The sequence below is a fragment of the Macrotis lagotis genome, chromosome 5 (genome assembly GCF_037893015.1).
Source record: "Macrotis lagotis isolate mMagLag1 chromosome 5, bilby.v1.9.chrom.fasta, whole genome shotgun sequence".
Classification (NCBI taxonomy): domain Eukaryota; kingdom Metazoa; phylum Chordata; class Mammalia; order Peramelemorphia; family Peramelidae; genus Macrotis; species Macrotis lagotis.
The window spans coordinates 252,181,207-252,193,246 of NC_133662.1; the positions used below are offsets into that span (position 1 = coordinate 252,181,207).

General features: G+C 51.5%; 1 protein-coding gene across 1 annotated transcript in view; it reads left to right on the plus strand.

Moving 5' to 3' along the window:
* Positions 1 to 6,784: 6,784 nt before the first annotated feature.
* CASTOR2 (cytosolic arginine sensor for mTORC1 subunit 2) overlaps positions 6,785 to 12,040 on the plus strand; it is a 107,062-nt gene continuing 101,806 nt past the window's right edge. Inside the window, exon 1 of the mRNA XM_074189347.1 lies at positions 6,785 to 6,967. Coding sequence (XP_074045448.1) covers positions 6,855 to 6,967 — 113 coding nt within the window. The 5' untranslated portion in view covers positions 6,785 to 6,854. The remainder of the gene's footprint in view (positions 6,968 to 12,040) is intronic.

A 12,040-nucleotide genomic window follows, 5' to 3' on the forward strand; every position in this document is an offset into this window, starting at 1 on the left:
AGGCACCTGATACATGCTTATTCTGGTCCCTTCCCCTCCCCAATTCAAGAAGAATCTATTAATTGTCTATTACATAGAAAGTACTGGATGACAGAGAGGGAATATAAAGACAAAAACAACTTCTTTTTAAAGTGTATGGTTTTCAATTTTGCTGATTTCAACATCATTATCTTTTGGGTTTTTGTTTGTTTTGTTTTTTTAGGTTTTTGCAAGCCAAATGGGGTTAAGTGGCTTGCCCAAGGCCACACAGCTAGGTCATTATTAAGTGTCTGAGGCCAGAGTTGAACCCAGGTACTCCTGACTCCAAGGACAGGGCTTTATCCACTGTGCCACCTAGCCACCCCTCAACATAATTGTCATTATTAGTTACATAGCTGTACATTGTTCTAATTCCACTTTCCTTACGCTGCCTTGTTTTTCATGTTTCTTTGCATTTTTTCCTATTTGTCATTTCTAATCGTGTCTAATTTTGCTTCCTTTCTTGGGTTAGTTTGTTTGCAGTTACAAATAATGCTACCAATGGAGGACGGCTAAGCAAACTATGGTACATCAATGCAATGAACTATCATTGAGCCACAAGAAATAATGAAGATGAAAAATACAGAGAGGTTTGTGGAAAAGTGTATCAACTGATGAAGAGTGAAGGAGGTAGGACCAGGAGAACAATACCCACCTGGACTATAATAATGGAAATGAAATGTACCCAAAATTAACTGCTAAGTAATGAGAATGAGCAAGCTGGACCTGAAAAAGAGGAGAAAACGCCCCAGCTTCCTTTTCTTTGGACTTTTGAACACTGAACAATGTCTGGAACACTCAGACTTAATTCTTACATTGATTAGTTTTACTGAATTGATGCCATGACATGCAAGTGACCCGGATTTGAGTGGGGGGGGCGGGCTGTGCTAAGTCACTAGTCTCACTTTCTCCTCCGGAGGATCTGAGTCTGGTGACCAGATATGGATCAGGATGACTGGAGATAGTTCTGGATGAGAGAAAATCAGGGTTAAGTGACTTGTCTAAGGTCATATAGCTAGTAAGTATCTGAGGTCCTTCTGACTTCAGGACCCATGCTCTACCAATTGCACCATCTAGTTGCCCCATGTACATATTAAAAATGGTGTTGAGATTGTGGGGTTCAAATGTGTTTTTCCATCATTGATCATTTTAGCAATAAAATACATATTAAGCACCTACTGTATGCCAGATTCTATCTTAGATGCTGGGGATACAGAAACAAAAATTATGCCATCCTTAGCCTCAAGGAATATACATTCTTTTGGAAGACACAACATTTATATGAAGATGCTTAAGAAATGAATAAAAGATTCTGTGGGATAAATCATCAATGATGAACCTAAGGTCACCTTGAGAACACTGGATAATGTTCTGTTTTACCTCCACTTGTTCTGCTTCTTTCAGTTTCATCTCTCTCTCACTCTCTCTCTCTCTTTCTCTCTCTCTCTTTTCATTTTTGCAAGGCAATGGGGTTAAATGACTTGCCAAGGTCAAACAGCTAGGTAATTATTATGTGTCTGAGTCTGAATTTGAACTCAGGTCCTCCTGATTCCAGGGCTGGTGCTCTATCCACTGTGCCACCTAGCTGCCCCAGCAGTTTCATCTCTTAAGATGACCTTGCTTCAACTGGGTCTCCCACCAGGGCTTCTTCAAGATAGTTTCCCTCTACCATCTTCTAATATTTTATAAAATGCCACTGCTCATAATCCTCAATGATTACAACCTATAATATTATCATTGGAAAGATGTGTACTGAAAATCCTATGCTGTAAAGGAGGGTTCCTTACAAGGAAAAGATATTGCCAGGAAATATTATAATGAGTTGGAGAAGGGGAAGATATTGGGGGAGGGGGGCATATAATAATAAATACTGATTGATTGATTGATTTTAGCTGAAAAAATTATGGAAGGCTGCATGGAATAGTTATAACCTGAGATGGATGCAAACACAAGGGAGTGACTTCAATGGATAGAAAGGGAGAACAGCCCATTCTGTAACTGGGCAATGGCAAGATCAAAGGAATGGATGGAAATAGGAGAGTGGAAAATTTATAGACTAGTTGAACTAGTGTTGGGACTGTTAGGGGGCACCCATAGTGCATAGAGCTTCTGGCCTGGGGTCTGGAAAATTCATCTTCATGAGTTCAAATCCATCCTCAGACACTTACTAGCAGTGTGACCCTGGACAATAACTATCTGCCTCAGTTTCCTCATCCACCAAATGAGTTGGAGAAGGAAATAGCAAACCATTCTAGGATCTTTGCCAAGAAAACTCCAAATGGGGTCACAGAGATTTGCACATGACTGAAAAGGATTAAATAACAAAAAGATTTAGTGTTAAAAGATACTTTAGAGCAGGTGTGTCCAACTCAAGGCCCACAGCTCTCGTGTGGCCCTCAAAGTCCATTTATGCAGCATTATTACACTTTATTATTATACTCATTTGTAATATGGGTTATACTGTAGACATAAATATTAAATAGTTATATTTAATCATATATGAATACTTTATAAATAATGTTTATACAAATATACTATAAATACATATTATATTTAAATTTATATTTATCACACAATATAAATATCTATTTATATATTATTTTATACATATTTTTCCATTTTATTTTTAATAATTTAAATAATATACTCAAATATTTATATATCATATTATATCTATTTACTTTATAATAAATGTAGTATGTTACATTTAAATATATAAATTATATATGATATATTATAAATATTTATATATAAGATATTATATATATTATCTAATAAGTAATATATAAATAAATATTAAATTATATAAATGGCCTCCAAGAGGTTTTTATTAGGTGATGTGGCTTAGATGAGCTAAAAGGTTGGACACCCATGCTTTCGAAGCAATTTATTCCAATTCCACATTTTAAAGGTGAAGAAACCGAGACTAAGAGAAATTAGCAGGCTCGCCCAGTCACTCAGCTGGTAAACTGTCTCTACAGATGGGCTGAATCAGGCTGAGGCTAACTGGCAGGCTCAAACCCATTGGTGAATTAGAGGGATGCCTCCCCAAACATATGAAGGAAGATCCTCACCACCACCAGCACCAGAATGGGTGGATAAGGACAGTTTGTTCCCATGGCCATGAAGGCGGCTGCAAGTGCTCAAAGCTTGGTCAGACACACCAAGGTCATTCACTGCATCCAGGGCTGTCAACAGTCCTGACCTTTGTCCTCTTTGAAAAAAATGAAGCCAATAAGTGTCAGAGGCTAGATTTGAACCTGAGATTTGAGCTGGATTTGGATCCCAGCTGCTAAGGTGACTTTAAAGCATAGAACTGACTATGTCACTCTTGTACTCAACGAGCTTCAGTGGCTCCCTATTACCCTGAGATCAGAATAAAGTCCTCTATTTGGCCTTGAAAGCTCTTCATAACCTGGTCCCTGCCTCCTTTTCCAGTTTAATGCTTTAGTCCCCTCCACACCTCCCAGGGTCCATCAAAACTGACTTATTTCTAGTAGTTTCTCCTGCCCAGCACTTCCTTTCCAGTCTCGTGTCTATACCAGCTGATGCCAGGACTAGGATGCCTTTTCCTCTTGGCCGCCCCTGTTTTCTTTTTAAGGCTCACTGCCAAGCCAAGGCCCCCATGTCCCTCTGCACAACTACCCTGCCCTGGGGGAGCGCCTCCTCCCGGCTCTCCGCGGACCTCGCAGGTATGGGACCACTGACCTGCTCCTAGTCAAGGGGGCTCGTTTTAACCTTTTTCTGTTGTTGTTTTTTAAATCCCCATTCCTCTGGGCAGCTAGGTGGCACAGTGAATGGAGCCCCGGCCCTGGAGGCAGGAGGACCTGAGTTCAAATGTGACCTCAGACACTTCATCATGACCCAGCTGGGTGGCCTTGGGAGAGCTACTTCACCCCATTGCCTTGCAAAATCTTTTCAAAAATCCCCATTCCTCAGCACCCATCCAGGACAAGCTTCTTGACAACTTTGCTGACGACTGTGGGAGAGCTCCATCAGCCCTCTCCTCTTCTAGCCTCATCAGCTCCGGAGAGCACAAGGTTGCCTGATTTTCCTAGGGCTGTCATTTCATTTGGCCCCCTCTCAGGCTCCTCATCAATCAGTCAAGGCAGACCTGGAGATAGAAGGACCCCAGGATTCTGGTACTTCCCCTTTGGGGCTCCCATTCTCTCCAATGAGACAAGAGCAGATAAAAAAGTATATATGAGATACCACTAAAAAGTTCATTGAAAGTAGTGGAGGGAGAAGACCCCAGCCCCAGAGACATGTGAAAGGTGGCACTTGAGTTGCTTTGGAGAGATTAGTGATTCTTAGAGAGGGGAGGAAGGAGGGTGTTCAGACTAGGTTAGCTGCAAAATGGGGATAGAGTTAGTATGCAGCCTACAGAAGTGTGACCTTTAAGATTTAGAAGAATTGTGGCAGACAGGTGATGCCATAGTGGACAAATCACTGGCCCTGGAGTCAGGAAGATGAGTTCAAATTCAGCCTGATGCTCACTAGCTGTGTGACCTTGGACAAGTCACTGAACCCTGATTGCATCAAAAAAAATAGGAGTTAGGTCAAATCCTTCTTCTCCTTCTCCTCCTCCTCCTCCTCCTCCTCCTTCTTCAGTTATAAAATTGTGAGGATTAAAGTGTAGATTTAAAAAAATGACTTATTAACAGCTTGATCAGCCCTCTTGTTTTATAGATGAAGAAACTGAGGCCCAGAAGAGGGGACCCACCTAGTGGGCTGGCAATAATAATGAATCTCCTAATCATCAGCTCAAGCCCTTGGACTTAAACCATATACTTATGGAGGAGCTTTTGAGGCAAAAGCTACAAACCCAAAAACCAAAAAAAGAGAAAGTAAGAAAATATGATTATTTTTTATTATTTTGGTATGAACTTTAGCCATAATCTATGGTGTGCAAAACCAGTGGTGATGCTTGGGCAGCAGTAAGCTTAAGCTTGGCTTTTCCCCTTTGGACTGCCTTCTGTCTCAGCTGACATTTGTAGTCACTGGGGGACAGTGAGGGGTGGGGTGTCATTGAATGAGCTGGAGGACCTGGGTTCAAATCCAGACTTAGACACTACCAGCTGTTTGGCCTCTGGGAAAGTCATTTAAATTCTACTGAAAAACGGGGATCATAATGGTGTCCCTACCTCCCGGGGTTATGGTAGACATCAAATGGGCAGATATCTGTAAAGTGCTTTGGAAATCTTAAATCTCTACGTAAATGTTGTTATTGCTATTGCTGTGATAATTATGAGTGATGTGGTTATTCTGACTAGGCCTCTAGATCATGGCAGCCAGAGAGAAAGGGAGGAGAAGGTGAGCAGGAGGAGGTGGGAGGAAAAAGGAGGAGGGATGAGGAGGTAAAAAAGGCAAGGAGGAGAGGAGGAGGGGAGAGGGGAGGAGGGGAGAAGGAAAGGGCAGGTAGGGGAAATTAAGGAGCAAAAAGAGGTAAGAAGCGGAGGAGGTGAGGAGAAGGAAAAGGAGAAGGGTGGAAGAGAGGAAGAGAAGGTGAGGGAGTGTATGAGAGAGAGAGGTAGGGAGAAGGAGGAGGTGGGACAGAGGGGAGGAGAAGGAAAAGGTGAAGAGGAGGAGGAGGTGAGGCAAGAAGTGTGTAGAAGCAGGGGAGAAGAGGGGAAGGAGTAGAGGAAGAGGAAGGGGAGGGGAGGGAGAGGAGGGGGAGGGGGAGGGGAGGGGAGGGAGAGGAGGAGGGGGAAGGGAGGGGAGAGAGAGGGGGAAGGGAGGGGAGGGGGAGGAAGGGGAGGGAGAGGGAGGGGAGGAGGAGGGGGAAGGGAGAGGAGGGGGAAGGGAGAGGAGGGGGGAAGGGAGGGGAGGGGGAGGGAGAGGAGGGGAGGGGGAAGGGAGGGGAGGGGGAGGGGGAAGGGAGAGGAGGGGAGGGGGAAGGGAGGGGAGGGGGAGGGGGAAGGGAGGGGAGAGGGAGGGGAGGGAGAGGAGGAGGGGGAAGGGAAAGGAGGGGGAGGGGAGGGGGAAGGGAGAGGAGGGGGAGGGGAGGGGGAAGGGAAAGGAGGGGAGGGGGAAGGGAAGGGAGGGGAGGGGGAAGGGAAGGGAGGGGAGGAGGAGGGGGAAGGGAGGGGAGGGAGGGGAGGAGAGGGGAGGGAGGGGGAGGGGGAAGGGAGAGGAGGGGGAGGGGAGGGGGAAGGGAGAGGAGGGGGAGGGGAGGGGGAAGGGAGAGGAGGGGAGGGGAGGGGGAAGGGAGAGGAGGGGAGGGGAGGAGGGGGAAGGGAGGGGAGGGGGAGGGAGAGGAGGAGGGGGAGGGAGGGAGGGGGAGGGGAGGGAGAGGAGGAGGGGGAAGGGAAGGGAAGGGAAGGGAAGGGAGGGGAGGGAGGGGGAGGGAGGGGGAGGGGGCCGGCGGCAGCGCCCGCTGTGACGTCACCGTCTCCTTGTTTTCCAGGACGCTCGCAGGCGTGAGTCACTCGCCCCCCCCCGCCCCCCGGCCGCCCCGCCCCCTCCGGCGGGCCCGCCCCCCCCGCGCGCGGCCGGACTACGAGTCCCGGCGGCCCCTGCGCGCGCGGCGCAGGCGCAGCGCGGCCGGAGTTTGAGTGGCAAGTTGTTTGTTCGCCCGCGGCCCCAGCTGCTCCGGGCGCTCGGGAGCTGCGCCGCCGCCGGCCCGGGCTCGGCGCCCCCCGCTGCCCCCCGCGGCGCCCCCCGCCTCGGCCCGCTCCCGCGCCCCGCGGCGCTGCCCTCGCGCCCCCCCGCGCCGCCGGCCCCCTCCCCTGCCGCCCGCCCCCCGCCGCCGGGGCCCCGGGGCGGGGGCGGGGGGCGCCGCCGGAGGGCGAGCCCCGGCCCCGGGCGGCCCGGAGCCCCGATGAGCCGCGGAGAAGATGGAGCTGCACATCCTGGAGCACCGGCTGCGCGTGGCCAGCGTGGCCCGGGAGAGCGTGCCTCTGTTTACCTACGGGCTCGTCAAGCTGGCCTTCCTCTCCTCCAAGACCAGGTGGGAGCCGGGGCCCGCGCCCCGCGCCCGCCGCAGACAAAGGGGCCCGCGCCGGCGGGGGAGGGGAGGGGGCGCGGGGCGGGGCGGGGGCGCGCACCCCCGCCGCGCCCCGACCCCTGGGGGGCTGCGGCCGCGGAGGAATGAATGAATGAATGAATGGATGGATGGAAAACAGGTGTGGGCGGGGGGGGGGCGGGGGGAGGCTCCCGGGACAACAAAGACGCGGGGGGCTGCGGGGGGCGTCGGCGCCGGGGCCCCCGGCCTCCCGCCCCCCGGGGGCTGGGCGCGCTGTGGCCGGCGGGCCGGACCCGGAGGCGGGGCCGCAGCCCCCCAGAAGCCCCGGGCCATGGGGGGATCCGAGGCGCCTCCGCGGCAGCCCCGGAGCTTGGGGGTCCCGCTGTCCTCCGGGCTCCCCGGCCGGGGGGGGGGGCTACAGGCGGAGGGAAGTTGGGGCTCCCCTGGGTTGTCGGCTTCCCCCCCCTCTTTGCGGAAAAAAAAAAGTTGCGGGTGAAGGTGAAGCGGCTTGTGCTCGGTGGGGGGCTCGGGCCCGAGGGGGGTCGTGGCCGGGCCCGGCCCCGCCGCGCTGGGAAACTTATGCCCCCGCGGCGGGCCCCGCTGCCCAGGGCCCCCCGATGCCCAGGGCCCCCCCACCGCCCAGGGTCCCCCGCTCTCCAGGACCCCCCGCCGCCCAGAACCCCCCGCCGCCCAGAACCCCCCGCCGCCCAGGACCCCCCCCCCCCCCCCCGCTCCCCAGGGCCCCCCCACCCCCGCCGCCCAGGGCCCCCGGCTCCCCAGGGCCCCCTCCATTGTTTACCCGGGATCTTGCCGGCCCGGGAGGATGGAAATCTCCATATGCATTTGGCTTCGGGCTCCGAGCCCCGAGTCCCCGGGGCCAGGGGAGCCCAGCCCTGGTTTTCTTTCAAAAATAAAAGGTCCCTGAAGACGGGCATCGGTCCGCGAGGGTGGGGTGGGGGTCTCAAAGCATAAAAGCCCTCCCTCACCCTCCTCCCTGAACCCCGGGGATGGGCCGTGCCAGCTAAGCCCCCCCCCTTCTTGCCCCTGTACTGGGGGCTCTTCTGTGGGGGGTGACGGGGTAGGGGGGGCAGATTCATGAGTGTCAGGACAGATGGAGGGGGAGTGCCTCAGGACTCCGGGTGCCCAAGTGACCCCCTGCCCCCGCAAATCAAGCATCACCTTCCCTTCTCCCCGGGAAAGGGAATTCTTTTTTTTGCACGGCAATGGGGTCAGGTAACTTGCCCAAGGTCACCCGGCTGGGGAATTAGTAAGTGTCTGAGGTGGGATTTGATCTTGTCCTCCGGGCTCCAGGGCCGGGCTCTGCCCGCTGCGCCACCTAGCCGCCCTGAGAGCAAATTCTTACAAAGGCTTTTCATAACTTTGTGTGCTCCAAGTGATCAACACCCCGTAGAAAGTCCTTGCCTCCACCCCTTCTTACTCCCCGCTTCCCAGGATTCCTCAAAGGGGGGTCGCTGATGGGAAGGTCTTTGGCCTTGGCAGTCACTGCTTAGAGCTGGAAGGGAGCTGAGAGACATCTCTAACCTGGTCCATGCAGGGAAGTGACTTGTCCAGAGCCCCATAGATTAAAAAAATGGCAGAATCGGATCCGAACCCAGACCTTGTGACCCCAAATCCTGAATGTGCCCCATCGTGTCCACCTAATTTCAGAGCTTTGCACTGTTATTTATTACCTTGGGCGAGCCACTGACTCTTTTCAAATCTCAACCTCTCAGTTCTTTCCAACTCTAAAGTTATGGTCTTCACTGACAAGGCAGGCCAAAAGAATGATATACTTTAGATTTAAGAAGTAAATTTAGATTGAAAAATACATTACAAAGGAGAGTATTGACTTTTAAGGGGAGAATTAATTCAGCCATGTTGAAGATTTCTGGAGGGGCCAGAATGTGAGCTCCCTGAGGGCAGGCACTCTTTCCGGTCCTGGTGTCCTTCCTGGCTGCATCTTTGTTTAGTTCCTGTTAGACCCAGCTGTCCTGGGGGGTGGGTGTCAAACAGCATGGACCCTCTGGTCTCCCCAGCTGTTCCCCAGGTGTAGCACCAAGAGGTCTGCCATGTCGGCTCTGCCATGTCCGATGGAGGAAGAGGCATCACAGTTCATAGTTTATAATGGAGTTTGGAGCTTTGGGAAACATCATGGTAGCCTGTTATCCCCATTTTGTAGATGAGAGAACTGAGGCTCTGGCAGGTGTGAATGACTTACATGGGTGGGTATGTACAGCTAATCTAGTCAGTGAGGTGACTCTGGGGTCTGCTTCCTCTTTTGTCCAATGGAGCCATCACCTCAGTTTGTTGATTCTCACTTTGAGCTGGAGCACGCGCATGCACACACACACACACACACACACACACACACACACACACACCCCTCTCTGTCTCTCTCTTTCAGCTTACCCTTCCACTGTGAAAAGGAGAAATGGACCCAGAGGAAGGGAGTGATTGGCTTAGGGTTGCAAGTAATGAGCAGATTTAGTATTGGTCCTTTGGGTCCCTCCAGATCTGCTTGGATTGCTTTTGTCCTAGTCTCAAGGGAGGATTCTCACTCACAACCAAAGACATTCTTACTGCCCCCCCCACCTACCCCAAATTTGAATGCAGTTCATAATAGATGCAAACAGGCCAGAATCCAGTGGAGCCCGTGGAAGTTTCAGGGCTTCTGCCCTTCCCAGATGGATCTTCTGGTCTTCTCTGGCCCCTTGAACCTCTGCTAGGTTCTCCTAGTTGGAAGGCTTCTTTTCTCTGCTGAGTGAAGGAAGGAAGGAAGGACAGATGATGGATTCAAGGGAGGGAGGGAGGATTAAAGGCATCCAGCCCTTACTTTCCTTTTGCTCTGTGCTAAATGAAAACCCTGGCCCTTCCTGTCCTCTAGGAGTTTACATTTGAATAGCAGATCCCCTGCAGTAAAGGGGGGAGTGGTGGAGCTTGGTGGGGATGTTTTGGTTTGAAAAGTTTGCCGGGGAGTAGACCCCAGGGTGGAGATTGACCCACCTTTTCCTATAGTTTCCATTGGGTTCTGTCTCTACTACTGGGAGAGAGGGGATCTTTGACCAAGAAGATGGAGGGAAGAGTCATGGCTGGGCACCGGGTGAGGCATGGGCAGACCGGACAGGGCTTTATTTCTGCTGACTTCTGCACCCATCTGAGAGAATTTGTGGGCTGGGGGGGGATCCCCATTTGCCCCCTCCCAAAGATGACTTGGAATACAAGACCCTCCTGCCAGTACAGTGCAGTCCAGATTGCTTAAGCCGGCCTTCAAGGCCCTCCACCTTCTGCACCAGGCATCTCTCCAGACTTCTCACCTACAACTTCCTTCCCTACAGCCTCCGGCAGAGTCAGGCGCAGTTACTCACTGTCCCTTTAGGGGTAGTTAAAAAACAGTTCTTCGGGACCAAGAATAGAGAAACACGGTTCCAGTCCAGCCCCAGGGTGGACTCCCTTCTGGACAGTCTGTAAAATGGGAGTGCTCAACTGGGTGGCCAAAGGTGTATTCCAGCCCTACACCTGTGATCTCTTGAGGACCCTTTGAGCCCCAGAGAGATCTCCAAATAGATGGGATTACATAGCGCTTACCTTCCCCTCTCCCCCATAAAGTCTGATATTATTTCTTTTGTTTTTTACACAAAGCATTTTCCCCTTAGAACCTTAAAATTTTTTAAAATCAAAACCTACCAAAAATAACACTAAAAAAAACATACAAAGTTCCACCCCCTGAGGCCTCCACTTCTCTTTTTAAGAGAGTTGGTGACTTTTCTCACTTTTCTGCAGGCCCCAGATTGGTTAATGCATCCCTATGGCAAAGAACCATCCTGGAAGGTCTGGATTCCAGTCCTGCCTCAATCTCTACCTGGTTGAGTGACCCTGGACAAAGGTACCAACCTCCCCAGGCTCCAGACTGGTGGAGAAGGTGGCCAGGAGTTAGTCCAGGGCTAATCCCAGTCACTTCATTTATATTGGAGTCATCATCCAAATGTTTTTCTGGCTCAGTTTCCCTTGGTCCCATATCATTTTCTAGAAGTCCTCCCCTTTTTGTGCCCCCCCCTTCCTTCCCACCTGCCAGGAACAGCTGAGCAGCCTCTTCGGTGGGTACTCTAGCCACTCCCATGTTTTTCAGATAGAGAAACTGAGGCTCAGACAGATAAAGGACTTGTCCACAGTGTAGCAAGGCTCCTCCTGAGGCATCTCCCACCACTCTGCCTTGGCTCCAGACTGTGAAGTTGCAGCCCAGACCGCGTTCTTTGTCATTCTAGGGATCCTGCCCTTTGCTCTCTCTGTTCTGTCACTTCCCTGAAACCTTTCCCACACCTAATTTCATTGACTTGCTTAGCTCCATCCTTCAAATCCCAGCTTTACTCTCCTCTGAGAACCTTTACTATATTTGGCACCAGAGGACCTGGGTTCAAATCCTGATTTTTTTGGGGGGGGTCATTGTATGCCTCAGTTTCCCTATCTGCAAAAATAGGGGGTTGAATTTGAGGACCTCTGAGGACACTTCTGACTTTAGATATGGAAAGACCCTCCAGGCAGCCTTGGCTGACCCCTCCCCCATCTCTGGGTTACTTACCTGTGTGCCTGCCCCCCCCCCCCCCCCCCCCAGCAGGACCAGGGTTGACCACGCTTTCTTAACTTCAGTGACTCCCTCTAGGCCCCAGCCAGGGCTTTTTAAAAAGGCTTTTAAATAACCATTGAGTATCTAACACTATTCAAACTCTGATGGCTTCCTGGGTGCCTCTAGGAGAGAAGGCCAAGGAGGCTCCAAGTATCCAACAGTGAAGAAAATACAGCACTAGGGCTTGATTCCTGGAGACCAGTGATGAACTTGTTTTGTTTCCCTTGTTCCCTCCCTCCATGGAGTTTAGCGTTTCCCTTCCTCCTCTCCTACCTTGGCTTCTGCATCACAGATGATAAAAGGTCACCTAGAGCAGGTGGGTCGGTGCTAAGAACTCTCTTAGAAACAAGACCTAGAGAGACAGGAGAGATTGAGATGCTTTGGGGTTGGGGGGCCAGAGACCATTCCTATTCCTGGCTGTGGTCCACCTGCTGTCC